General features: G+C 38.9%; 1 protein-coding gene across 3 annotated transcripts in view; it reads right to left on the reverse strand.

Annotated features, from left to right (window-relative positions):
* The window catches only part of SYNE1 (spectrin repeat containing nuclear envelope protein 1), a 482,339-nt gene that overhangs the window by 381,340 nt on the left and 75,951 nt on the right, over nt 1–25,048 (reverse strand). For all 3 annotated transcript variants that reach the window (XM_043888326.1, XM_043888327.1, XM_043888325.1), the window contains exon 3: nt 14,021–14,082. In XM_043888326.1, the coding sequence (XP_043744261.1) occupies nt 14,021–14,082 (62 nt within the window). The remainder of the gene's footprint in view (nt 1–14,020; nt 14,083–25,048) is intronic.

The raw sequence follows: 25,048 nt of genomic DNA on the forward strand, positions 1-25,048 counted from the left end.
TTTCTCATTTGAAGGTACCCGGTATGTTGCACTTTGTTATAGCAAACTCACACAGAATGTAAACAATGTTAATGGTGCTTTTTTTCCCAGCTCATCTAAAAAGTGAGGAGATGCTCGTGACCGAGGTCATTCAAGAGTCGGTACTTACAGTATTCAGTTCCTATTCTTCACAGCCCCTTAGATCTAAGGCTGGCAGATGTGGAGTGGGTTGTTTATTGCATACTGAAAGAGATGCTCCTTTTATAGAAACACTAAACAATGGCTATTTCAGACCTATCTTTTTTCCCAAAGGACTTAGTGTCAAACCATATATTTATGTCAAAGCCATGTATCATAAAGAATGAATCCAAGGTATTTAAATACAGATATAACATTCTATTCCAGTTGACAAATTTACAGAAAAGTGAAACTATAACCATTTGATAACAGAGTGTAGCCAATGTTAATTTTAAGATGATTTTTATACTATCTGTTTCTAATTAAAAGTAAAACTTTGGGGGAGAAATTTTTGGAAAACACATCTTTAAACTGGTATCTTTGGGGGACAGCATGACACTGTACAATAGCCTTTGAATTTTGCTTAAAATTTAGAAATTCGCCACGACAGATACATTTTAAAATGTGAAAGAACACGTTTCTTTAGTTCTTTTTTTTAAATTTATTTTTAATTGGAGGATAACTGCTTTACAATATTGTGCTGGCTTCTGCCATCCATTAACATGAATCAGCCATAAGTTTACACATGCCTCCTCCCTCTTAAACCTCCCCCTACCCCCTACCCCATTCCATCCTTCTAGGTTGTCACAGAGCACCAAGTTGAGTTCCCTGTGCTATACGGCAACTTCCCATTATACACAATACTGTATATGTATATGTAATGTAATGTATATGTATATGGTAACGTATATGCTTCAGTGCTATTCTCTCAGTTCTTCCCATCCTCTCCTTCCCCCGCTGTGTCCAAAGTCTGTTCTCTGCCTCTGTGTCTCTATTCCCACCCTGCCAATAGGTTCATCAATACAGTTTTTCTAGCTTCCATATACACGCGTTAATATACAATATCTGTTTTTCTTTTTCTGACTTACTTCACTCTGTATAGCACATTTTAACTGTCAGTTTAAAAAATGTTTTTCATAAATTCGTCTGCTCAGAAAGGTAGACTATTGTGTTAGATCTAAAAAACCTGCATGCCGTCTTCAGCTGGGAATCCCCTCAAATTCCAGTCCACCCCACTCTGTGTTCCTCTCTCCCCCATCTCAGACTTGGGCACATCCACACCCTCCTTCCCATTACCACTCTGGCCTCAGAGATGGCGACTTTGGTGGAAGTATTCTTCATCTCTGTGGAAATATCCACCCTCTATCTGTGCTATGGATTTTCTCCCCACTTTGCCTCCTCAGGAGGCTTGTGTCTTAAAATAATCTTGTCTTCTTTCTTTATCAGCCTATCCCTCTCTACCAGTTCTTGAGCTTTCCCTTCCATAAATACACACTTAGGACCACTCTTTATTGAAACAGCTCTTACCAGATCCTATGTTCTACTTTAGCTAATACTCCTGAACATGTAATACACACTCAAATCCTAGCATCTTTCCCTCTCATTTACTCATCAAATTGCTAGAGTTGGGTTTCTGCCATGACTTGGTCACTCCCAGTGATGGCTAATGACTTCCGAATTGCCATTTCAAATGGGTCCATCTCTACCAAGTTAATTTCTCCATCTGTAGTTGAACCCATTAGCTTTCCCCCAAAGTCTCTTATATTCTCTGTCTTTGTGAATGATCCTAATCATTTGTTCAAGACAGAAATTTAGAAGTCATTCTTGACTCCTTCTCCCCCAGTCTTCCCAGGAATGACTCAGTTATATCAAATCTGCCCTTTGATAAAATTTTTCAATCTATCCACTTTTCTCCATTCCCCCAGCACTATTTCAGGTCAGAGCATCCTCACCTCTCATCTGACTTACTGCAAGTTCATTCCAACTCCACTTTCAGCTGTTCCTGCTCTTAATTTATGTGAGAGGGTGTGGGGAAATGAGAGAGGGGGCGGGACAGAGAGATGAGAGGGAGAAGAAAGGACGGAGGGAAGGAGAAAGAGAGAAGGAGATTGAGAGAGGGGTTTAGCCCAGAGTGACCATTTCTTTTCCCTAAGATTCTTTAATGTGTTCCAGTGACCATAACACGACATCTGAACCTGTTTAACGGCTGACCTTCAACTGAGTCTCAGTTCTCTCTGTCGCCATCCCATTTCTGGAACCTGTATTTTCAGGTATTCTGAGCTTCCTCCATTTCCTTTTGTACCAAGCTCTTTCTTACCCTTCAACTTTTGAAAACATTAGCTCCTTTACCTAGCCAATATCGAGACATTTCTCAGGTTCCAGATGTTTCTTCCTCTGAAAACCTAAGGCCCTCCATCGGGTTACTTGAGTGGTTGATGCAATTGCCCTGTGCTCCCTAACACCCTCTACTTCTCCACTCGCGGAATCTGACACACACACACACGTCTGTAATTGCTATCTCTTCTGCTACACTGTCCGTTCCATGATAGCATGGACTAAGCTGTTTTTGTTCACCATAGTACCCACAATCCCTAGCACATAAGAGGTGCTTGAAAAGTATTTGCTGCATGAATAGTTCATCAAATGAAGCATGGGCATAAACACAGTGGTTAGTGCCCAAACTTTGTAGTCCTGGGACTGAAATCTAGTTTTCCACCTACTTGTTATATGACCTTGAGCTTCTTAATTAACTCTAAGTTTCGGGTTCACAATCTATAACATGGTGAAAATAATACTTATATTTGATTGTTGTTGTGAGATTTAAATAAAAGATAAAGTAGCTAAGGCACAGTAATTGGCACGTGGATAAGAGTTCAATGAACAGCGGCCCTGGAATTTAGAAAGATATTTAGCAATGAGTGGTGATAGCTAGCACTGAATCAGGATCTAACTTTGAAAAACTATCACATGGATTGATATTGGGCTAATTAAAAAACAAATACCCTACCTTCTTTCACTGACAGAGAAGACAGAACAGAAAGAGTCAGGTTTCTTCTTAAAAAAAGAAAGAAAATTATAGGGTCCACATTTAAATATGAAACTCCCTTCCTGGAAAGGAACTACCAGGCATATGAAATAAACAGAATTCACTAACATTTGCTAATGTTATATCACACTGTATCGACAATTTGTGATTTGCAATGTTTAGCATAATTACAGAAGCATAGAGTGTTCAATTCGAAAACAGCGAATATTTTAAAAAAAACTGATATAGTATCCACAAGTTTGAACAATCTACAGAAAATTCTCAGGTTTTTTTCCTACTTTTAATAAAACTTGTTTTGAGAAAAGCATGTTTTTTGAAAACAGACTGCTCTCTCATTTTCACCCTATCACTTCATACTCTTGTCAAAATATTTATAAAGAATTGTTACAATTGAATAAAATGTCATGCATGAAAGAGTTTATTCTTTTATTTAATTAGCAGTAATTACTTTACTTATTTGCAACTGAGAAAAGCAGCCTAGAACAAAACTGAAATAAAAAGCCTCCCCAAATTCATGTCCGTGAAGCATCTTTTAAACATCTCTCAGTACAGCCAAGACTAAATGACCATAGGACAGAAGAGGAAATTTTCCTGCTTCTCAATTCAACATTGCAGCTCTTAAACCCATCACCATCTGTTTTTGGAAAAGGTCAATTTCCAAAAAAGCTTTTGAGAAAACAGATACAATCGTTTTCTTCCAATTTATTGAAATATAATTGATATACAAAGCTTTCTTTCTAAATAAGAAGTCTTGTAAATTGTTCTTTAAAATAGAAGCTGTATTTATTTTTGTTTAGTTTGCTTAAACAAACTATAAAACTTTGCCTTTTAAAGAAGGTACTATAGTGGTTTTTGCCATACATTGACATGAATCAGCCATGAATTTAACCACTACAATATTGTAAAGTAATTAGCCTCCAACTAACAAAAATAATTGGGAAAAAAATATTGAAAAAGAATAAAAAATAAAATTCATTTTAAAGTAAAAATAAATAAATAAATAAATAAGGCAGTATAGTAGTAAGACATTATCACAGAATTTAGGGTGAGAGGTTTATCATCCTAGTTTAAATCCATAAAAATCCTCATGACTTATATAAAATCTCTCAGGCAATAGAGATCCTGCAAAATAAAACTTCTCTTTTTCCTGCCAATTTAGTACCTTTCTCCTTTCTCATTTTTAGAGAACTGGGAACTGAATCAGTCGACACACTGATCTTGAACTTCCCAGTCTCCAGAATTTCAAGAAATAAATTTGCCTGGTTTAAGCCACATAGTCTATGGCCACAGCTGACTAATACCCGGTCTAAGCTGGATGCATATTTACTGGACAAAGTAAATGAACACAAACAGTACACCAAACCGGACTCAATCTGACCCAACAAATCACAAAACACCAGGTCGTTTCAAGGTTGACAGCAATGAGGGCTCCATCCTTGGAGCAGGACAAACCACTGGCCTTTGGTATTTCATAAGCAAGAAGGAAGAAGAAAAGTTGGCTCCTGAATCTCTAGAGGTTAAGACCCTGAGGCAGATCAAATTGCCTCTCTGTGGTTCCTTCTCTAACGAGAAACATTTTTATTTTAAGTATGGTTTGGGGCCTGCTCTATGACTGAAAACCAGAGGCTAGGGAAGATATCTGTGTGTCATTAAAGGGTAAAACAGATAGCTACGGGAAACTGCCGTATAGCAAAGGGAGATCGGTTCAGTGCTCTGTGACCCAGATGGATGGGGTGTGAGGAATGGAGGAGGAGATCCAAAGGGAGGAGGGTCTATGTAAACGTATGGTTGATTCACTTCGTTGTATAGCAGAAATTAGCACAACACTGTAAAGCAATTATACCCCAATTTTAAAAAATAAAATAAGGCCGGAGGCGGGGGGTCGGGAAGGTAAGTAGGAGCTGAGGACCAAAAATTTAAGAAATTGCTTTCACAAGAGACTTATCTAGGCATGATACACGCTTCTGCGGAACCCAGGTAACTAAAATGTGTGTGTGTCTGTGTGTCTGTACAGGTGCATGTTGTCCACACCTGGAGTGACGGACACACTCTGGCTCTGGGAGCAAGCCTTCTCACAGACAGCAGGAAAGGTGACACAATGTCCAGAAAGCGAAAGTGCAAGCCGCTCAGTCGTGTCCAACTCTTTGGGACCCCATGGACTGTATAGTCTGAGTTCTCCAGGCCAGAATAGTGGAGTTGGTAGCCTTTCCCTTCTCCAGGGGATCTTCCCAACCCAGGGATCGAACCCAGGTCTCCCGCATTGCAGGCGGATTCTTTACCGGCTGAGCTACCAGGGAAGCCCTACAATGTCCAGAGGCCAGACCAAAGATATGAACCTGATCCTGCTTCTGTTGCAAGAAAGGCATTAGTCTCAGAAGCAAGTGAGCGCATTGCATTGGGGAGGGAAGTGTGTGCTTCCATTTAAATTTGGGTGGATACGTAAATGTGATTTCAGCCATGCTGTGAAGCCTAGGATGTACAGGTTGCATGTGGTTTTTGTTTTGTTTTGTTTTGTTTTTAACAGAGAAGGGATACAGAGAGAAATAGAGATAGAAATAGGGATGAAGCAGGGACAGGGGATTGAGATACAGATGGAAGGGAGTTGGGTGGAGGTGCGATGGAAGGTGAGATAGGGTGGGAGAGAAGGCGGTGACACAGGAGTGGAAGCAGGGTGGGAGGGAGAATGAGCCAGAAACAAGGCTGGAATAGGAAACTCAGATGGGAGGAAACTCAGATAGGAATAAAGGTGAGCAGAGGGTGGGGACGAGAGAGAGGGGTGAACAAGGAATCATGGGATCAGCTCTCAAGACAGTCACAGACCCAAACATCCACTCTGTAGCTCTCCTAAAACTCTCAAGTGTCAAAGCAGGGTCATGGGGTCAGATCTGATTTTCAAAATGTTTTCCAACTATGAGTGAATCAGAAAAAGGAAAATATTTTCCAAAGAAGTTGTGGTTTTGGCAAGATACCATGATGTCAGTATAGATAAGTTCTGGATAACAAGTATCGGCATCACTGTTTCAGTTGTCAAGAGACAGGAAAACAAAAAATAACAAGTACAGAGGAGAAAACAACAACAACAAAATCTCTATGGCAGTGAGGTTCTAATGGAGCAGCTGTGGACGTAGTAATTGTTCTGGGTCTTTCAAAATGATACCATCAACATAAAACGGTGTAAGGTAGGGAAACCAAGTGGACTTCAGGCTTACACCTGCATTAAAACCCCAGCAGCACCAGCGACCAGGTTTATGATGAAGTTCGCTACAAAATAACCTGGGTTAAGCACCTAGCATGGTGCCAGAAATTAATCATGGTGCCAGTGATTAATTAATCACATGATTAATCCCTCATGTGATTGATGTCTTTACTAGTCTCATAAAGTAAGGAAACATGAAGACTCTTTGCTGCGGCCGTTTTATTAAGCAAATGATGCTTGGTATTGTGCTCAGAGCTATTACGGTTTCTTTCTTTAATGTGAGTAAGTTGCTTTACAATGTTGTGTTAGCTTGGGCTGTACAACAGTGTACCAGCTACATGGATACATATATCGCCTTCTTCTTTTTTTTTTTTTGTTAAATTTTTAAAAATTCTTTTTTTTTTTTTTTTAAATTTTTTTATTAGTTGGAGGCTAATTGCTTCACAACATTTCAGTGGGTTTTGTCATACATTGATATGAATCAGCCATAGATTTACACTTATTCCCCATCCCGATCCCCCCTCCCATCTCCCTCTCCACCCGATTCCTCTGGGTCTTCCCAGTGCACCAGGCTGGAGCACTTGTCTCGTGCATCCCACCTGGGCTGGTGATCTGTTTCACCATAGATAGTATACATGCTGTTCTTTTGAAACATCCCACCCTCACCTTCTCCCACAGAGTTCAAAAGTCTGTTCTGTATTTCTGTGTCTCTTTTTCTGTTTTGCATATAGGGTTATTGTTACCATCTTTCTAAATTCCATATATATGTGTTAGTATGCTGTAATGTTCTTTATCTTTCTGGCTTACTTCACTCTGTATAAGGGGCTCCAGTTTCATCCATCTCATTAGGACTGGTTCAAATGAATTCTTTTTGACGGCTGAGTAAAATTCCATGGTGTATATGTACCACAGCTTCCTTATCCATTCATCTGCTGATGGGCATCTAGGTTGCTTCCATGTCCTGGCTATTATAAACAGTGCTGCGATGAACATTGGGGTGCATGTGTCTCTTTCAGATCTGGTTTCCTCAGTGTGTATGCCCAGAAGTGGGATTCCTGGGTCATATGGCAGTTCTATTTCCAGTTTTTTAAGGAATCTCCACACTGTTTTCCATAGTGGCTGTACTAGTTTGCATTCCCACCAACAGTGTAAGAGGGTTCCCTTTTCTCCACACCCTCTCCAGCATTTATTGCTTGTAGACTTTTGGATAGCAGCCATCCTGACTGGTGTGTAATGGTACCTCATTGTGGTTTTGATTTGCATTTCTCTAATAATGAGTGATGTTGAGCACCTTTTCATGTGTTTGTTAGCCATCTGTATGTCTTCTTTGGAGAAATGTCTGTTTAGTTCTCTGGCCCATTTTTTGATTGGGTCATTTATTTTTCTGGAATTGAGCTGCAGGAGTTGCTTGTATATTTTTGAGATTAATCCTTTGTCTGTTTCTTCATTTGCTATTATTTTCTCCCAATCTGACGGCTGTCTTTTCACCTTACTTATAGTTTCTTTTGTAGTGCAAAAGCTTTTAAGTTTCATTAGATCCCATTTGTTTAGTTTTGCTTTTATTTCCAATATTCTGGGAGGTGGGTCATAGAGGATCTTGCTGTGATTTATGTCGGAGAGTGTTTTGCCTATGTTCTCCTCTAGGAGTTTTATAGTTTCTGGTCTTACATTTAGATCTTTAATCCATTTTGAGTTAATTTTTGTGTATGGTGTTAGAAAGTGTTCTAGTTTCATTCTTTTGCAAGTGGTTGACCAGTTTTCCCAGCACCACTTGTTAAAGAGGTTGTCTTTTTTCCATTGTATATCCTTGCCTCCTTTGTCAAAGATAAGGTGTCCATAGGTTCGTGGATTTATCTCTGGGCTTTCTATTCTGTTCCATTGGTCTATATTTCTGTCTTTGTGCCAGTACCACACTGTCTTGATGACTGTGGCTTTGTAGTAGAGTCTGAAGTCAGGCAGGTTGATTCCTCCAGTTCCATTCTTCTTTTTCAAGATTACTTTGGCTATTCGAGGTTTTTTGTATTTCCATACAAATTGTGAAATTCTTTGGTCTAGTTCTGTGAAAAATACCGTTGGTAGCTTGATAGGGATTGCATTGAATCTATAGATTGCTTTGGGGAGAATAGCCATTTTGACAATATTGATTCTTCCAATCCATGAACACGGTATGTTTCTCCATCTGTTTGTGTCCTCTTTGATTTCTTTCATCAGTGTTTTATAGTTTTCTATGTATAGGTCTTTTGTTTCTTTAGGTAGATATACTCCTAAGTATTTTATTCTTTTTGTTGCAATGGTGAATGGTATTGTTTCCTTAATTTCTCTTTCTGTTTTTTCATTGTTAGTATATAGGAATGCAAGGGATTTCTGTGTGTTAATTTTATATCCTGCAACTTTACTATATTCATTGATTAGTTCTAGTAATTTTCTGGTAGAGTCTTTAGGGTTTTCTATATAGAGGATCATGTCATCTGCAAACAGTGAGAGTTTCACTTCTTCTTTTCCTATCTGGATTCCTTTTACTTCTTTTTCTGCTCTGATTGCTGTGGCCAGAACTTCCAACACTATGTTGAACAGTAGTGGTGAGAGTGGGCACCCTTGTCTTGTTCCTGATTTCAGGGGAAATGCTTTCAATTTTTCACCATTGAGGGTGATGCTTGCTGTGGGTTTGTCATATATAGCTTTTATTATGTTGAGGTATGTTCCTTCTATTCCTGCTTTTTGGAGAGTTTTAATCATAAATGAGTGTTGAATTTTGTCAAAGGCTTTCTCTGCATCTATTGAGATAATCATATGGTTTTTATCTTTCAATTTGTTAATGTGGTGTATTACATTGATTGATTTGCGGATATTGAAGAATCCTTGCATTCCTGGGATAAAGCCCACTTGGTCGTGGTGTATGATTTTTTTAATATGTTGTTGGATTCTGTTTGCTAGAATTTTGTTAAGGATTTTTGCATCTATGTTCATCAGTGATATTGGCCTGTAGTTTTCTTTTTTTGTGGCATCTTTGTCAGGTTTTGGAATTAGGGTGATGGTGGCCTCATAGAATGAGTTTGGAAGTTTACCTTCTTCTGCAATTTTCTGGAAGAGTTTGAGTAAGGTAGGTGTTAGCTCTTCTCTAAATTTTTGGTAGAATTCAGCTGTGAAGCCATCTGGTCCTGGGCTTTTGTTTGCTGGAAGATTTTTGATTACAGTTTCGATTTCCTTGCCTGTGATGGGTCTGTTAAGATCTTCTATTTCTTCCTGGTTCAGTTTTGGAAAGTTATACTTTTCTAAGAATTTGTCCATTTCATCCAAGTTGTCCATTTTATTGGCATAGAGCTGCTGGTAGTAGTCTCTTATGATCCTTTGTATTTCACTGTTGTCTGTTGTGATCTCTCCATTTTCATTTCTAATTTTGTTAATTTGGTTCTTCTCTCTTTGTTTCTTAATGAGTCTTGCTAATGGTTTGTCAATTTTGTTTATTTTTTCAAAAAACCAGCTTTTAGCTTTGTTGATTTTTGCTATGGTCTCTTTAGTTTCTATTGCATTTATTTCTGCCTTAATTTTTATGATTTCTTTCCTTCTGCTAACCCTGGGGTTCTTCATTTCTTCCTTCTCTAATTGCTTTAGGTGTAGAGTTAGGTTATTTATTTGGCTTTTTTCTTGTTTCTTGATGTAAGCCTGTAATGCTATGAACCTTCCCCTTAGCACTGCTTTTACAGTGTCCCATAGGTTTTGGGTTGTTGTGTTTTCATTTTCATTCATTTCTATACATATTTTGATTTCTTTTTTGATTTCTTCTATGATTTGTTGGTTATTCAGAAGCGTGTTATTTAGCCTCCATGTGTTTGAATTTTTAACAATTTTTTTCCTGTAATTGAGATCTAATCTTACTGCACTGTGGTCAGAAAAGATGACTGGAATGATTTCAGTTTTTTTGAATTTTCCAAGACTAGATTTATGGCCCAGGATGTGATCTATTCTGGAGAAGGTTCCGTGTGCACTTGAGAAAAAGGTGAAGTTGCTTGTTTTGGGGTGAAATGTCCTATAGATATCAATTAGGTCTAGCTGGTCCATTGTGTCATTTAAAGTTTGTGTTTCCTTGTTAATTTTCTGTTTAGTTGATCTATCCATAGTTGTGAGTGGGGTATTAAAGTCTCCCACTATTATTGTGTTACTATTAATTTCCTCTTTCATACTCGTTAGTGTTTGCCGTACATATTGCGGTGCTCCTATGTATCGCCTTCTTCTTAAACCTCCCTCCCACCTCACCCTCACGCCATCCGTCTAGGTCACCATGGAGCACCGAGTTGAGCTCCCAGTGCTATATAGCAGCTTCCCACAGCTATTTATTTACATGTGACAGTGTATATAGGTCAATCCCAACCTCCCACTTCCCCCCACACCCTCCCCCGTCCCTGTGTCCACACGTCTGTTTTCTATGTCCGCATGTCTATTCCTGCCCTGCAAATGGGCTCATCTGTACCATTTTTCTAGATTCCACATACATGTATTAACATATATTTGTTTTTCTCTTTCTGACTTACTCTGTATGACCTGCATACTCTAGGCCCATCCACCCCTCTACCAATGACCTAAATGTGCTTCTTTTTATGGCTAAGTAATATTCCACTGTGAATTCCAATAATTAGCATAATTAGATTTCACAGCGTTGTTGGGAAGGTGAGATATGAAATAGTATGAAATCACTTAAGACGCGCTGAGCTTCTTCACCTGCTGCAGGCTCTGGAGGAATGCTGAGATTTCAGAGTCTACCAAACCAGAGGCAGGAATAGCAGAGAAGACACGGGGATGGCGCTGGGGGGTGGTTGCCAGGGAAACTACTTATATTCTGGAGCGTTTGCTGGGGCCTGACTCACTGTTTCACATGTGGTCAGAAATGACTTCATGAATGAGACAGGTTTGCACTAAACAGTAAAGGTAGGACTTAGACATTTAGACAGGAAATAGCAGGAGCGAGGTCTCCTAGCAGGACTAAGAAAAAGAACAGAAAAGGATACATACCAGTATTCCGATACCCATTTAGCACAAAAATATGCAAAGCAATTTGAAACAATGAAAAAATGATGATAAAAGTAAAGTAGAAAATGAGCTCCTGGCCTACAATCTCTCCACAAAGGCCCTTTGTATCCTGTGTGCCATGGCACACATTCTGATTCTAACTTCTTTTTAAGAATTCGGTATGTAAACAAGTGTATCCCAGGAATTCTGCTGTAAAATCTCCCACAAAGATATTCAACTCCATTAAAAAAAAATAAAAATAATTATAAACTTTTTCACCACTCAGATTTAAAAATACTGCTAATCTTAAAGATTATTAATAGTGTGAGGATGTTCTCATAAGTTCTTGGTTACTTATTAAAATTATAAATGTGCATGAGCTGTGCTGTACTCAGTCATGTCAGATTCTTTGCAACACCATGGACTGTGGCCCTCCAGGCTCCTCTGTCCATGGAGATTCTCCAGGTAAGAAGAATATTGGAGTGGGTTGCCATGCCCTCCTCCAGAGGATCTTCCCAACTCAGGTATAGAATCCAGTTCTGCCACATTACAGGCAGATTATTTATCATATGAGCCACGAAGGATGCCCATGAATACTGGAGTGGGTAGCCCATCCCTTCTCCAGAGGATCTTCCCAACCCAGGAATCGAACCAGGGTCTCCTGTATGGCAGGCAGATTCTTCACCAGCTGAGCTACCGGGGAAGCCCGCAAATGTGTATGCTTGTGGACTATCCACCTACTTCTAGAAATTTATTCTAAGAAGAAAAAAATCACACAAGTGTACAGATATATATATGACCAAGGAATTTCACTGTGGTATTTTATATAACATTAACCAATTGGAAACAACCTAAGTGATCATTAATAGGCAACTATTATAGTAATTTGTAATTATAAATAATTTTATTATATTTATAATAAAAATATTGGATTAAATTAAGTAAATATTAATATTTATATTAAAATAAATATTATTAATTTTTATTAAGTTAATAAAACAAAATTAAATATTAATTTTTATTAAATTAATAATAAAACAAAATTAAATATTATTAATTTTATAATAAAATAAATATTAATTAAATTAATATTTTAATTAAATATTTAATTAAACATTAAAATGTTTCTGACTTTGTATCTATTGACATGGGAGGATGTGCTGAGTGAAGTCAGACATACAGAACAGTATCCTCTAGAAGTATTTACATGGAATTGTGCATGTGCATGTGAAGGGAAACAGTGATCAATACTTCAGCAATGGTTGCATCAGGATTGTGGGATTTAAGGTGATTTTTACTTTCACTGGGTTTCCCTGGTTGCTCAGATGGTAAAGAGTTCATCGGCAGTGCCAGAGACTCAGGTTCGATCCCTGGGTTTGGAAGATCCCCTGGAGAAGGGAACAGCTACCCATTCCAGTATCCTTGCCTGGAGAATTCCATGGATAGAAGAGCCTGACAGGCTACAGTCCATGGGGTCACAAAGAGTCAGACATGACTGAAGGACTAACATTTTCACTTACTTTCATTACATTTTTCTAAGAGGATGTACGTGCTAGTACACGTAACCACTTCACAATATGAAGAAACAATAACTCTATTTTTATTTTGGAAAAGCAAGAATTTCGCGGAAGATGACCAGTCTCTAGTGTAAGTAGTGGCCATGGAGAGATGGCACCCTCCTAAGCCTGAGAAAATGGGCCCCAAAGTCCTTCAGTGCCTTGTCAGAGAGAGGTTCTGGGTGCAGCCACTGGGCCAGAGAATTCCCATCTTACCAAGAGGTTTCTGGAGAGAGATCCCAGAAAAGATCCTATTGAATCCTGTATCTAGACATGCTATGCTAGGCTCCAGTTTTTGCTGGACTGTGAGCTTCCCAAGGCCTGGGAAAGTGTCTTACTATCTCCCTTCCTGTCTCCAAAGTCTAGCATGAACACACAGTAAGCAGTAAATGCGTACCATACCAGTGAAATTGGTTGTTGTGCTTTGTTTGCTTCTGAACGATGAAAGAAGCTTTGGGGGAAGTCCCCAGTCAAAAATTGCTCATATTAATAGGATTATACCTTGAACACTACAGGCAGCACTTCAGCAAAGATCCTCTAACTGAATATAGAAAATCATTGTATCATCGACATTGTTTTTACAAATGCAATGTTTTTTGGTTTACACATTTGTTCATCAGCATTATGAGATTAATTTTATTGCAATGTATCTACCTGGAAATTTGTTTTACATTAATATTTATGTTCAAAATAATTACAATGAATGAATACATAGTCACCTGACACCACCCAGCATCAGTATGCATAATCTCAGAATGATTAGTCTTTGTAGTGTCCTGACCCCATAGTTACTTTTCTATAAAAGCACTTGAGAGGGGAGTCTAGACACCATCACAATCTCTTCAGATAAAATTCTTTGCTCAGGGTAGACCATTCATTGTTTCTTTCTGTTCCAAATAGAAACAAATACAAACAAAAATCTAACATGAATTCTCCTTCTGGTATGGCACACAGGTTAGTACAGAAGAAAGAAGTGGGTGAAATATTCCATCAGGATTCATGGAATTGACATGAAGTAACCACTCTTTACTCTGGTTATATGTTGATTATCTAAAGGCAAGGTTAGCAAATGCCACACTTAGGTGACAATTAAATTCACAGGACTGCCAACACTGACTAGTTATAGTGACAATGACCGTGGTAGTGTTATTTTATACTGTGAATTTAATGATTTATTGGCTCAAACTAAATAAACATAGAACTCTGGGAAGTTTTCTTTACCTTGGCCAGATGTGAGTTGATCCATTTTGTGAAAGTACGTTTTTGTACTATCTCTTGCTCATCTAGAAGAAAAAGAATTATCTGGTTAGATAACAAGTCAGGAAGTTGTATCATGAAAAAATTCATAGTCACACAATTCTAGAAATGATTATTATATATAATATATATGCTATATATAAGGCAGATTCTTTACCAGCTGAACTACCAGGGAAGCCCTAATTATCTATAATAATATATATATATATATAGATTATTTTATCTTGTAAGTCATCTTGTCAATTATTATCTTGAAGGAAAAATCAATAAAGCTCCAAATATATTAAGCAACTTGACTATTTTTTTAAAAAATCATCAGCAAATGCTTCAAAATTTGCAATATTTTGGCCATATGTTTATTTTCATTCCCTTACTGAAAACTCATTGAATAATTAAACTCAATAAGCTGTTTTTTTTTTTTTTTAAAGTTCACAGAGACCAACTAATTTCTATGGGATGCAGACAGATAAACAGGGCATGGTCTCTACCACAATGACTCGAAAGGTAAATATCCAGAAGACAACATAGGCAGCATGCTCTTTGGCACTGGTCTTAGTAACAAATTTTTAATATTCATCCTCAGGCAAGGGAAACAAAAGCAAAAGCAAACAAATGGGACTGTATCAAACTGAAGAGTTTTTGCACAGTGAAGGAAACTATCAACAAAACAAAAAGGCTGCCTACAGAATGGGAGAAGATATTTGCAAATGATGTATCTCATAAGATGTTAATATCCAAAATATACAAAGAACTCATATCACGCAACATCAAAAAAAAAAAAAAATCCAGCTGAAAAGTGGGCAGAGGATCTGAATAGATATTTTTCCAAAGAAGACATACGCATGGCCAACAGGTATGTGACAAGATGCTCAACATCACTAATTATCAGGGAAATGCAAATCAAACCACAACGAGATATTATCTCACACCTATTATTACAAAAAAGCAAGAAATAACAAGTGTTGGAGAAAATAACAAGGATGAAGAGAAAACAAAACCCTATTCACTATTGGAAGGAATATAAATTAGTGCAGCCACTATGGAAAACAGTATAGAGATTCCTCAAAGAATTTAAAAACAGAACTACCAAACAATCTGGCAATTCTGCTCCTGGATATTTAGAAAATGAAAACACTATTTAGAAAATATATATATGCACCCCTATATTTACTGTGGCATCATTTACAATACCCAAGATATGGAAACAAGCTAAGTGCCCATCAACAGACAAATGGATAAAAAACAAAGAACATGATGTGGTGTAAATCCATATTTATAAAGTGGAATATTAGCCAGTCATTAAAAAGAATGAAATCTTGCCATTTGCAACAACATGGATGGATCTAGAGGGTATTATGCTAAATGAAATAAGTGAGAAAGAAAAAGATAAATACTGTATCATTTATTTATATGTGAAATCTAAAAATAAAAAAAATCATAGATACAGAGAACAAACAGGTGGTTGCTTAGAGGCACTGAGGGGAGGAAAGAAATAGGAGAGTGAGATTAAGAGGTACAAACTTTCAGTTGCAAAATAAATGAGTCACAGGCATGAAATGTACAGGGTGAGGAATACAGTTAATTACTATGTAATATCTTTGTATGGTGACAGTTGGTAACTAGACTTATCATGGTGATCACTTTGAAACGTATGGAAATAGTGAATCACTGTGTTGTGTAACAGAAACTAGCATAGTATTTATACATTTCAATTATAGCTTCAAAAACAAACAAAGTCATAGAAAAACAAATCAGATTTGTGGTTAGCAGAAATGGGGGGAGGGGAATTGGATGAAGGTGGTCAAAAGGTGCGACTTCCAATTAAAAGATAAATTAAGTACTTTATTGTTGCTGCAATGCAAAGAACAATGCACTACAGTAATATACAACATGATCAATACAATTAACACTGCTAGATGTTATATTTGAACGTGGTTTAAAGACCACAAATCCTAAGAGTTCTCATTGCAAGGAAAACCTTTTTTTTCCCTATTTCTTTAACTTTGTATCTATATGACATGAGGGATATTCACTAAACTTACTGTATAATCATTTCATGGTGTATGTAAGTCAACTCATTATGCTCTACATCTTAAACTCGTATGGCGCTTCATGTCAATTATATCTCCATAAAACTGGAAGAAAAAGGTAGGCAAGTCAAAATAGAAAAAAAAATTATAATAAAGGTGAATATTTAGAGATGGAGAGAAATAAGAAAGGGGAAGTATGTAGTGGAGGGTACAGTAATGCAACAAGATAGAAGCATTACGGGGACTTCATCCCCCTGGGGAGTGTGGTGAACATACTATAGGGTAACCTCCAAAACCTTCCACGTCCCAGAGTCCACAACCTTTGTGTGGACAGCTGCAGCCAGAACCTGTGAATTGCTTCTACTCAACAGAAGACAGCAAAGGCGATGACATGCCACACCCATGAACGTGTTACTTCATGTAAGACTCCTTCTGAGGGGACTGGAGTGAGAGATTCTCCTTTTGGCTTAAACAGCCAAATAGCCAAGATGTGACCAATCTCTGGAGAGGGTCCTGGAGCAGAGGACTACAGGCTGCGTCAGGAAGTAGTGGGTAAGGGGGCAGCCTCCAGCCAAGAGCCTGGAAGAAGCTCCATCACACACAAGGAAATGAATTCTGGATGAGTTTGAAAGTGGATTCTTCCTCATTCAGGCTCCAGAAGAGAGTGCAGCCCAGCTAGCACCCTGACTGTGGACTCATGAGACCATGAGCAGAGGGCACGGCTCTCTGCATGGACTCCTGACCCACAAGAATCTGGAGACAATAAATGAACATTGTTTTAAACTGCTACCAGGCTCCTCCATCCATGGGATTCTCCAGGTAAGAATACTGGAGTGGGTTGCCATTTCCTTCTCGAGGGGATCTTCCTGACCAAGGATCAAACCCGCAAATCCCACACTGCAGGCAGATGCTTTACCCTCTGAGCCACCAGGGAAGCCCAATATACAAAGAAAAACAGGTCTACTTCAAGAAGGCTTTATTTAAGAGATATAAAGAGATGAAGGCCAGGGGACTGCCCTGGTGGAAGTCTGCCTGGTTCCCACTGGTTGGGAATCTGCCTTGCAATATAGGGGGCATGGGTTCATTTCCTGCTTGGGGAACTAGGATCTCCCGTTGCCAGTGGCAACTGAACCCACGCACCTCAATCACAGAGTCCACATGCTCGGGAGGCCTTGGGCTGCAATGAAGGATGCTGCAGCTAAGACCTGACGCAGCGCAAAATGCTAAATAAAATAGATAAAGTAGTTTTTAAATGATTGAAATGGCATAACCACTTTCAAGAAAAAGGTGAATTCTACTCTCTACACCAACATCTATTGAGTGTCAGCTGTTTGCTATATAAACTGATCATTATAAGGATCACAGACGAAAAAGATATCACTTCAATTCCTCACCTTTGAAAGGTGATGCTCAAAGAAATGTAATTTCAACTTTCTAAACTAAAAAACAAACAAACAAAACAACCTTCTGGCTGAAGTCTAAATACAAGCTCTAGAGAGGTAGATTTCATCTCTGGAGCTAACCTCTCCTGGGCTTCAGGTCAGAATCCTAGACTGCCTGGTAGAATATAAACGCCTGAGGACAGTAACTTTGTTCCCAGTGCCCACAAATGTGACATATAAATCCTACTGAATGCATGAAGAAAAGACATAGCAAAGTCTTTAAATTGAGAGAAAATCTGGATATATTCATAAAATTTAAAGAAACCACTATTTGTAATCACATTAAACATGCACTTTTAACTTTTAAGCACCTACCAGAAACAAACCCAAATAATAATAATGGTCAAGTCTCCTTGTATCAGGCAATTGTTTCCCTATCTATTTATAGATCACATTACATTTAAATTGATTAATTATTATGTCTTGTGTAATAAATATTTATTAACTCATTGAATTCTTATAACAAATTTACAAGCAGGAACTACTTTAAGTCCATTTTACAAATAAGAAAACTGGGGGAATTCCCTGGTGGTCCAGTGGTTAAAAATCCACACTTCCACGACAGGGAGCAGAGGTCTGCAAGCCGCTGGCATGACCAAAAACCAAAAGAGAAAGGAAACCAAAGTTCACAGAGGTTAAGCATTTTCACCAAGGTCACTCAGTGGCAGTGCCAAGTTTCAGATGCCACAAGTTTCTGAAATAAGGAGAAAAAAGAAGGGAGGGAGGGAAGGGAGGAAGGAGGGAAGAAAAAAGTAGCAGGTTTGAGAGGGAAGATGATGAGAATTCATGCCCACTGCAAATGCATCCTGAAATATCTGGATGGAATAGCAGCATCAGCACAGAGGAGAGACGAGACGAGAAGCCAGATTAGGAGGTGGGTGCCCCCCGACAGGAACATGCAACGGGCTCTGATTCAAGACCAAGTTTTGATCCAGGTGAGTGTTACTGGGCAGATGCAGCTCAAAATCCCCTCTCCTAGAGCTTGAACTTGATTCCTTTCTAAAGGCCACACTGTGAGAATAAAAAAAAAAAAAAACCACAAACCTACTTATGAAAATTTTCTAGGTCCTTCAACCCTGCAGCTTCCATCATTGCCTCTGTTTCGGTAAGAATTGGTCCTACAGACCTCAGGAGTTAGATGTCTACCTAGGAAAGCTGCTGGCTGCACACAGCCCTGGGTAATGTTGTCATGTGTGATAATCCTCAAATCCCACGGCAATATCCCTCTCTAAAAAATGAGGGAAAAATAAAGAGAGCTAGCTCTAATATTCAATTTCTGTATTTCTTGGCCCCATCTATATATTTCCTCAGTACCCTGCTGTTTCAGGGCAAGATCGTGACACGTGCAGACCTGGGGCCCAATGCAGCAAAGGTGATTACATCTGACGATTCAGAAACTGTCACCTGACTATAGTCAATAGCTTTTTTCCTGATGAGTCATGGTAAAAAGACTGGCTGATTTCTCACAACCGTGGTTTGTCCTAAGTGACTCACACACGCACCTGGAAGCCCAGAGACCACAGGAAAAGGCAACCTGGGCTATTGAGAGACTTTGCAATCAATCACGAAAAATTTGCTGCCTAGAAGTATGTTAACTGTATTTTCATTTTGCCATGTTAATAAATTTATTCTATATACATATGTTATATAAAATTGTGACACAGAACCCAACCATCAGCAGCTGTTAACTAGCATTACTAAATTTAAAAAAAATTAACATAAATGCCAATATCCTCTTAACAGATGGTATCTTTTAAAATGCTAACAGTAATTGAAATTAGCATATTTCAGTATATTTAACAAATTTGTCCATAAGAATTTATTTATGAGATATACAGCATTGCATTCATGGGTATGCACATAAACATGCACATTTTTATCAGTTATGAACAATCATAAAAATCAAAATACTGGATTTCTAGGTATATCCATCCTTAATCAATGTTATCTTTAATACAGAAATACCAAGAAGAAAGACTGTTTAAATAGATACAGTTGTTAAGTCTGACACTGCCATCTTTGACAAAAACATTAGGGTATCACATATTAAAACATTCACAGTTTGTAATAAGTTATGATTAACTTTTTTAGTTGTTGCAGACTCTAATTATACTCTTTGGAGGCTTTAATGACAATGGTGTCTAAGTCTCCTAAGAGTAAATATGTTAACTTATTTTTTTTTTAATTTTTTAATATGTTAATTTAAAACAAACCAAATATTTAAAATAATATTGTTCCTAATTGCAACTAATAAAGTTTTTTCATCATTTCTGATGCAGATGTATTCACCTCAAAAAAGTTGGAAAGCAATTTATAAGTAGAAATAAGCAGGTTGGATTTCTCAACACAATCAAATGTGGCTACAAAGGAAAAAACAAAAAGATATGATGACAACATAACCATTATTCATTTAATAAAAGCCTCAATTCAATGATCTAAATTAAAATTTTAGTTGTTTTGGGATCAAAATTACATGATCCAAATTGTTGATTTATAGTTACTAAAATCATCACTAGTTTTGTTATATAATATATGGGTAGGGTCTAAGGTATATTGAATATTTCAATGGAATGAAACAGTTTATAATTACCCAATGTTTAGATTTTAAATTAAACGTCTACATGAAAAGGGGCTTCCCTGGTAGCTCAGCTGGTAAAGAACCCACCTGCAGTACAGAAGACCCTGGTTCGATTCCTGGGCCAGGAAGATCCACTGGAGAAGGGAACAGCTATACAGTCCAGTATTCTGACTTGGAGAATTTCATGGATTATATAGTCCATGGGGTCGCAAAGAGTTGGACATGACTGAGTGACTTTCACTTCACTTTCACTTACTTATACATGAAAAAAATTACAGGATCAGGCTCTAGCTGATTACAAAATACGTCCATAAATTCCTGCCATTCCGGTCAGCACACCCTTTGCTACGTGGTTTTGCTATTCCTCCTATCAGGATAGAGAGACAGCTACCCCCACCCCGAGCGAGTCTGGGCTGGGCTTCCCTGGTGGCTTAGTGGTAAAGAACCCGCCTGTCAATGAGGAGATGTGGGACCGATCCCTGGGTCAGGAAGATCCCCTGGAGAAGGAAATGGCAACCCAACTCCAGTATTCTTGCCTGGGAAATCCCATGGACAGAGAAGCCTGGTGGGCTACAGTCCATGGGGTCACAAAAGAGTCAGACACTACTCAGCAACTGAACAACAACAAGAGAGCCTGGGCTGGGCCTTGGGACTTGTTTTGATCAATAACATGGCTGAAGTGATTTTATCCAACTTCAGAGGCGGGGCTTTAAAAGGTCTTGAGGATCCAACGTGGCTCTCTATGAACTCTGTCCTGAGGCCACCACACCAGGAAGCTGGGACAGCGTCCTAGAGGAACAAAGTCATTGGAGGAGACCTAAGGCACCCAGGGTGACAGCCAGAACCAACTGCCAGACACGTGAGCAAGGGGACTTGCCAGCCCTGCAGATCCTCCTGCTGAACGGAGCCAAGCGAATGTTCCCAGGCACAGTCAACGGAGGAAACGCCTAGCCCACCCACGGGACCAGCGGAAACCATATGTATTATTGCATTAACTCTCTAAGTCCTGACGGTGGTTTAGCAAAGGCTAATTGAAACAGATATTGCTACTGGGGGTCACTGCTGCTTTAATAGAAATCTGAAACATGTGGCCTTGGCCGTGGGATGAGGTGGGGAAGGAGGCTGAAGGTCACAAAGAGGCTGAAAGAACAGTGAGGAAACTGCCAACCGGGACAGGAAGGAGAATTACACATATTTTCTGTATTATACATTCTGTCATTGGAAGTAACTTGAACTTTTGCAACTGGCTAGGGGGATTTTCCTGTAGAAAGCTGTCAACTGGCTTTTTTAAACTGCTCATTATAAGGTCCTGGGGTTGTGAAGAGTTAGACATGACTGAGTGACTGAACTGAACTGATAAGGTCCTAGAAGAAAGGGAGATGAACCAAAGAAGAAACTATTAAGGTTGCAAACAGAATTTAGAGGAAACATAGAAAGCCTTTGATATGGTGCAGTGGAAAAAATTATTGTTCTGTCCTTGTCAGTCTCTCATGGAAAAAGATTTCCAAAGCAAAAAATAGCTTCAGGATAACAGTAAATCAAGAATGTGACTGTAAGACCATTGTGAAGAACTCAGAAAGATTTAAGGCAGTGCTTGGTTGACGATCCCAACCAGACAAACCAGCTTCTGAGAAACTTAAGGGCACTGCCAACTGCAGCCTCACCTGTGAGGCAAAGTTTAATTCAGACTTTGGGTTTGGAGGGCACAGGATAAACTCCAAGCAGATTTAGGGAAAACCAACAATTCTGTTAAGCAAAATTGCCACCCGTTGGAACTAAAGGGACCAGATAATTCAAAATGAAGAGAACATTTTAGAGCCACAAATTTATATGGCTAAGAAGAAGCTAAGAAGACTGTCAGCCACAAACATGAGCCACTTCTTATCAAAAAGACAGGGAATGACCCTTGTTCTTGAACGAAAGGGATGGGCCACCTGTGCCTGGCTGGATTTCGGGATAACTTCAGAGCATGATTGCCATCTCCTTTCCATTCTTCCCTTTTCTGAACAGAAGCATCTGTTGCCATGGTCACTCCCTGTCTCAAGACTGCATGTTGGATGAATGGGAAGCAGTAACCTCTCTTTTTAGTTTCCAGGTCTAGGGATTGAGAGGAATTGCACCTGAGGAGCCTCACCTGTGTCTGGACCTGATGGAGATCACACAACACTGGAGTGGGAGCTTGCTGACATAATTGGATGATATTTTTTATTTCCTGAGAGATGATGAGTGCATTCTGATGTACAAAGAATATAAATCATAGTGACCAGAGCACAGATTTTAAATTATGGATACAAACGCCTCCAATTCCAAAATACATCCTCTCTTGCAATGTGACTTTGTCTTTCCTCCCTTCAAGGGTAGAATTGATTTCCTCTCTCCTTGAATCCGATCTTGCATTGTATTGACTTTGATCAATAATGCAGCATAAATGACTTTATATCATCTGATTCTAGGGCTTAAGAAGTCTTACGGTTTCTATTTTAGCTGTCTTGTATCTCTGTCCTAAAGTCACCAAGCAAAGCAAGTGGTCTACACGGGAGGATGAGAGCCCAGGTGGAGAAGAACTGAAATGCCCTATCCAATAGCCAGAACCAACTGCCAGACATGGGGAGAAGCCATCTTTGACCTTCTAGTTTGGTCAACCCTATAGATGAACACAGGCCCAGTGAAACCAGCAAACTGAGACCCATCTAAGGCTTCAGAGCTGATGCATCTGTTAACTGCCCCTTCCCACACCCCCACACAGACCTGCTTACAAATCCACCCTGGGAAGAAAGCGCTTCCCCCATCATTGTATCCCTAGAAAGTAACCCACTGCCTGGCACACTGTCTCATGTATGCGCTCCTCAGAAAACCATTCATTTTTAAACTATAAACTAACCAGCCAACCCACAGATCATGAGAAATGATGAATTATGACTGTTCAAGCCACAAAGTTTTGGAGTAGTTTGTAACACAGCAAAAGCATTTACCTGTGTGACAGATACACACACACACACACCCCCCCTTCCAGAAGACCCTTTTCTCCTCTGCAATAAAAAGAGTCTAGGCTTGCTTGATTGGCTCCATCTGCTGGGTCTTTGGTTTTCTGATCAGATGAGCCATGGAGAGAAAAGGCAAGGAACAAGGGCATCCAAAGTTACTCTGCACACTTCCAGCATAGACAAAAGGGGACAGAGAAGGAGAGGAGAAGAGAGCTAATGAAAGAATGAGATTGAGGGAAAAGATGAGTACAGGGAATTTTTAAGGATTTTTGCTTATACTGAGTGCCCTAATCACTGCTTCAATTTTTTTCGAGCACAGGTTGGTAAAGATAAACTGCTCTGAAGATTTCTGGAAGTGGGGCTGTATATCATATATATGTAAAAGCAATGACTAGATTAAAAGAGCCCAGTTTTATTAAAGTTACATTTGCAAAATTTAGTATCATCTCAGTTTAAATCTAAGGCACGAGGGATGATAAAAATATAATTATCTTGATTCCCAAATGAGAAAGTCCTCAGCCTCTACCCTATTGACAGTTGGGGCAGGATAATTACTTGTTCTGAGAGGCTGTCCCGTGAATTAGAGGATGGTTAGCAGCGCCCTTTGGCTCTACTCATTAGTCGCCAAGAGCACGCCTCTCTCCCCCCACCCAACAAGTTGTGACAATAAAAAAACATCTTCACATTGTCGAAAGTCTACTGGGGAAAAATCACCCCAGTTGAGAATCACTGGCCTAAGCTGTGTCCTTTGCATTTATGTGTATGAAGTGGTATGAATATTTGAAAATTTTATATTGGTTTCAATTGAATTATTATTGTCCAATTAACTACACCCAAAAGTCACGATCATATTGGGTTATTCCCACAGTTTGTACATTTATTTAGACAAAAATTAACTCTGAGATATATTTAAGAAATGGCAGAATGCAGTAAGTCTAGCATATTTGCTAAAAGGATTACATGATTTTTCCAATATGAATACAATATCCTACTATGTCTGAGGTACTGTCATTCAATCTGGAAAATCTGGTCATGCGTGATGGGGAGTGGGTGTGTATAAATCCTGATATTGTGTTTGATTTATTTAACTTTTCTAAACCTTTTAAAGTTTTTTTCAGAGATGTAGACAACAACACAAAACAAGGTAATTCTTCAGCTTCAGTTGGTTTTTGTTAGTTAAAAATATACTCTGAAACATTCATTATAACATTTTAATTTTATCACTGTCAGGCAAGGAAAAGCATAGCATATGTCAGTCAGCAATTAGAAAAACATTTAAATATTTAGAGAATTTTCATATATTTGTTTTCTAAGGACCCCTAGATCAGACAGTATGCCAGGCAGTAGCCCAGGCAGTGGGTTAGTCTCTAAGGACAAGCAATGGGGAAAGGAAATGCATTCTTACCATGAGGAATTTTAATTAGGTATGTATGGGGGTGTGATGGAGAGAAGGTAACAGATACATCAGCTTTGAACCCTTAAAGAGGCCTCCGTTTCAGATATTTTTAGTAAAAAATCATTTGGTGGGGAAGAAAAAACCATCAAGAAAGGCTGTTTATAATCTTTCTTATCCTCAGTTCAGTTCAGTTCAGTCGCTCAGTCGTGTCCGACTCTTTGCGACCTCATGAATCGCAGCACGCCAGGCCTCCCTGTCCATCACCAACTCCCGGAGTTTACTCAAACTCATGTCCATCGAGTCGGTGATGCCATCCAGCCATCTCATCCTCTGTCATCCCCTTCTCCTCCTGCCCCTAATCCCTCCCAGCATCAGGGTCTTTTCCAATGAGTCAACTCTTCGCATGAGGTGGCCAAAGTACTGGAGTTTCAGCTTCAGCATCAGTCCTTCCAATTCTTTATCCTCCTTAATGTTAAAATTCATACTTTTCTTTGCATAAATATTAATGTCTCTGATTACAAAGTGCAGTCACAGTCCCTGATTGGGGATGATACACATCAAG

The sequence above is a fragment of the Cervus elaphus genome, chromosome 26 (genome assembly GCF_910594005.1).
Source record: "Cervus elaphus chromosome 26, mCerEla1.1, whole genome shotgun sequence".
In the NCBI taxonomy this organism is placed as follows: Eukaryota; Metazoa; Chordata; class Mammalia; order Artiodactyla; family Cervidae; genus Cervus; species Cervus elaphus.